This window comes from Myotis davidii, unplaced genomic scaffold, assembly GCF_000327345.1.
Source record: "Myotis davidii unplaced genomic scaffold, ASM32734v1 scaffold608, whole genome shotgun sequence".
Lineage (NCBI taxonomy): Eukaryota > Metazoa > Chordata > Mammalia > Chiroptera > Vespertilionidae > Myotis > Myotis davidii.
The window spans coordinates 1,333,816-1,337,883 of record NW_006300025.1 but is presented as its reverse complement, the minus strand read 5'-3'; the positions used below and the strand labels follow the sequence as shown (position 1 = coordinate 1,337,883).

The window sequence follows — 4,068 nt, the reverse complement described above, 5'->3', positions numbered from 1 at the left end:
GTGGGGCGGGAACTGGGAGGAGGGGAGTTATGGGGGGAAAAAAGAGGAACAAACGTAATAATCTGAACAATAAAGATTTAAATAAAAAAAAAGATACTAAAAATCCAATAAATATGCTTTATTTGGGAAAGAGAGAGGAGCAGAAAGTTTGGTCTTTGTTTATATATTTCATCTTTAGCTGAGCTGCATGCACTGAGTGTTCTGTGCATGTGTGTTCACAGGTCAGTAAGAGATGTGAGTACACAGAATTTGGGGATCTCTTCTCTGTCTTCTTTCTGAGAGCCCCCTACCTCTTCAGTAGCCAAATATTACTCTGCTTCAGGCTTTTGATTTTCCTACCTAGAAATACATTTCCTACCTTTTTACATGCACTAGGTGGACTGTCCTTAGCACCAGGCTAAAAGGAAACTAACTTTGTGTAACCCCCTTCCCTCCTGTGGGTACTTGCTGCAAGAGTCCATCTGCTTCTGTTCATTCTCCAGTGCCTATATTTGCATTAAGAGCAGATTTTAGAGTCCTTTTCTGTGTGGAGTCATTTGGTATGGTCTTGCGCCATCATTACCAGAAGGAAAATATATAGTTTTTTTCAAAGATGACTTTATAATGTGTGTGTGTGTGTGTGTGTGTGTTTTCAGAACTGAGACTAAAAACATGCTAATGAGCTCACAAATTTAATAAGAAAACCCACCTATTCCGAAATAAAATCAGATGCAATTTTAGGGTAGGATTTTGTTAACTGATATTTGTTTCTCTCTCTAAATTAACTTGTTTTCAGACTGTATGTCACTCTCCCATAATGAAATTGCACTTTATAATTTTCCAAGGCACCAGAGAGAAAGATAGTGAGATTGGAAAAGCATAAACAAAGAGAACTAGTTCTTTGGAATTCTTGGGGTGATCTTGCAGATAGATTGAAGTAAATTGCCAGACAAAAATTTATTTTCTCAGGCATCTTAGACTTCTTATATAAATAGTAAAATAAATTGATTTGTCAGTGATGTAGTTGTTTCTGGGTCTCACTTATCAACAAAACTATTTCATGAACAATTACAAAATTGAGTTTGTTTTCAAAGTTGTATTTCTATTTGAATAGTATATCAGAGTTTCGATGTCCGAATGAGAGTATTTATCATTGAAATGCCATTAAAGGAACAGTGCATGTTCAATCTAATAGCTGTATGCCTTTTCTTTGTTTAGCAGCATTAATTTGAATGTGGTAAGATTACTTTTCTTTTTTTAAAGCAATGTTATATTTTTAAAAATTCACTTGTCCTGTCTGGTGTGGCTGGGTTGGTTGATCGTGGTCCCATTTACCAAAAGGGTCACCGGTTCGATTCCAGGGCATGATACATATTTTTCTCTCATATTGATATTTTTCTCTCTCTTTTCTCTTCCTCCCTCTCTCTCTCTAAAATCAATAAAAACATATATTTTGAAAATTCACTTAAATAGTAGAGGTATTTAAGCAAAAGATCTGAAGGCTTTATATTTAGAAACCCAGGTCGGCAAGTTTTATCAAAACCCTCTTTTAACAGGATAAATTGAAACTTAAGTCTGAAGCAAAAGTGTGCAAAGGGTTTCTATTTCGATTTGTCTCAAGGCATCTCCCTCTACTTCACAGAAATGGGCTGAGGGCCAGTGTACACAAAGCAGATCTTCCTGCTCAGTCTCTGGATGTTGGGGGCTGCTGTGGCCTCTGTCTGTTTTAGGATAACAGAACAGTCCCCAAAGTAAAACAGGCTAGAGCTGGGCAAATAAAGTTAACTGAAATAATGATGTTTGAGGAAAAAATGCCCTTAGAAAGCATTTTCCCTAGTGTACGCATTCTTAGTAGTAGTATACATGGAAGGTATGACCATACCATGTTTAGTTATTGATTGAATCAATTATTCATTGATTTATTCCTTCATTTAGTAACTACTTAAATGATTCCCATGTGCTAAGGTACCAGGCACTATGCTGGTAGGGAAAAAATGTGAAATGGTAGTCCTTTTCCTTAAAGAAATCAGGATCTAGTGGAAAGAAAGATGAGAAGGGAAGGAAGCTGATCTAGGGAGCTTGACCCTGTGCTAACTGTTTTTACATCTTTAATTTTCACTAGTCATCGGGGATCCCCCTACAGACCTGTGAGAAAACTGTTGTATTGAAAAGGATTTGTGGAGTCATGGGTAAAAGTCAGGGCCTGGGTTCAAATCTTAGGTCTTACCCTATCTCTGCATCAGTTTCCCTTTCTGTAAAACAGAGATGATTATGGCATCCGCCTCATAGGTCGGTTGTGTGAACTGATGTGAGGGTATAGGGGCAGTGCGCAGAAGTGCCTGCATGTAGTAGGTAACTATGTAGCAGCGATGAAGAATATCATCTTTAGTTGTTTGATGAGAAAACCTTTTACTAGGCAATGCAAGTAAGTAGTAGGAGAAAAGATTCTAATATAGGTCTACCTATCAAAGTCTCAGAAATTCTTATGAAACAATTCTATCTCCCTTCCCAAAGTAATTCTTTACATGTGTCAGGAGGGGAAAATAAATTCACATTTCCAGATCGAAACCAGAACTCCAAATGAAAGAAGATAAACTTCAATGGTGACACCTTAGGTAGTTCAGCTGTCCTTACACTCTTTTTTTGTTAATGTTGGTATAGTAAATCAACAGTAGGCTTGCTGCCTCTGCTATTAAAGATACTGAAGAATATTAAGTTGTGTAAGGCAGCAGTTCCATCAACTCTCTGTGAAGGAATGCATGCTCTTTGTACTAATTTATTAATTGGTGAAGCTTAGGATAGTTTTTCTCTTTTGGGCGGAAATACCTTATTTCCAGGCCTGGTGTTGATTTGGGGCTTTTTTCTTTTCTATGGGAGGGGGATTGGAGAAGATAGTATTAATCTGCCTGTCAATGCCATTGTGTTCACTAGTCCATGTGCAGTGGAGATAAAGCTGGTCCTGCGCCCACTCTGAAAGGGGAGACCATTTCCTGCTCCAAATGCGGTCGTCAGAACCGGCCAGGTGCTTTCTTCTGTGACTGGTGTGGAGCCACGGTGGGTATTTTAACACTGAGCTTCTTGGTGCAGAGCCCCTCACCCCAATCCTAGAAAGAGTCAGGCTCCCCCTCTTCCACAACATTGCTGAAATCACACCTTGGGATTTGGGTCCTAGTACCTACCTAAGAATCTGGAGACCAGGATGATTAATTCTCTTAAATTGAGAATGGTCTCTCATTGCTGTTTTAATTTGTATTTCTTTGAGATTAAACTTTTTCACTCATTTGTTGACTGTTGATATTTTTTCTTTTATGAATTATCTGCTTACCTTTTAAATAAAGCACTCAAAATTATTTATCTGAGTGTTTCATGTAAATAATACAAAAGATTTAGTGAAGGTTAGTCTTTCTTCTCATCCCAGTCCCACAGCTCCTCTCCCTAGAAGCAATCTTTGTTACCCAGTATGTGAGCTGTTCTTTCAGCCATTCAATGCATAAGTAAGTAAACTGGTGGTAATTTAGATATATTGCACCTAGCAATACATCTAGTTAGTAACCTCCTCATTCTTTTCAGCAGTTTCATAATATTCCACTGTCAGTATGTACCATGATATAGTTAGGCCATACTCTATTGCTGGACATTTAGGTTGTTTCCAGTTATTTTCTCCAAAATCACAATCCTTCAGGGAATGGTCTTGAATACACTTCTTTGTGTACTTGTCCATCCATAGGATAAAATACACATTTATTCTAAAAGATAGAATTGCAAGGATGGAGGGTATGGGCATGTATTATTTTGGTGACTGACATGGAAATAATTTATATGGGAAAAGTATGACCCTAATATAAATGAAATTATAAAAGTATTTTCTGTCCTCTAGCCTGTCGTTGCTACCTGCTTCTCTGTTTGCCTCAAATGTGGGGCCAACAATCACCCATCTGCCCGATTCTGTGGCTCCTGTGGTATTTACCTGAAGTCCTTGGCAAAACTCAGTGTGGACAACAGCCGGGCTCTAGCTGCTGGAGAAGCGGGCCCTTTTGCTGAGGTGAGGCCTCCACTGTAAGAACTGGTGCGTGGGAAGAGGTTGTAAGT

At 38.5% G+C, this 4,068-nt stretch overlaps 1 protein-coding gene across 5 annotated transcripts in view; it reads left to right on the top strand.

Annotated features, from left to right (window-relative positions):
• DZANK1 (double zinc ribbon and ankyrin repeat domains 1) overlaps nt 1-4,068 on the top strand; it is a 61,267-nt gene that overhangs the window by 33,018 nt on the left and 24,181 nt on the right. For all 5 annotated transcript variants that reach the window (XR_001515950.1, XM_015572037.1, XM_006776131.2 and 2 more), the window contains 2 exons: nt 2,911-3,033; nt 3,857-4,021. Coding sequence is in view for 4 of the 5 variants with exons in the window: in XM_015572037.1 (XP_015427523.1) it covers nt 2,911-3,033; nt 3,857-4,021 (288 nt within the window). In the remaining variant the exon portion in view is untranslated. The remainder of the gene's footprint in view (nt 1-2,910; nt 3,034-3,856; nt 4,022-4,068) is intronic.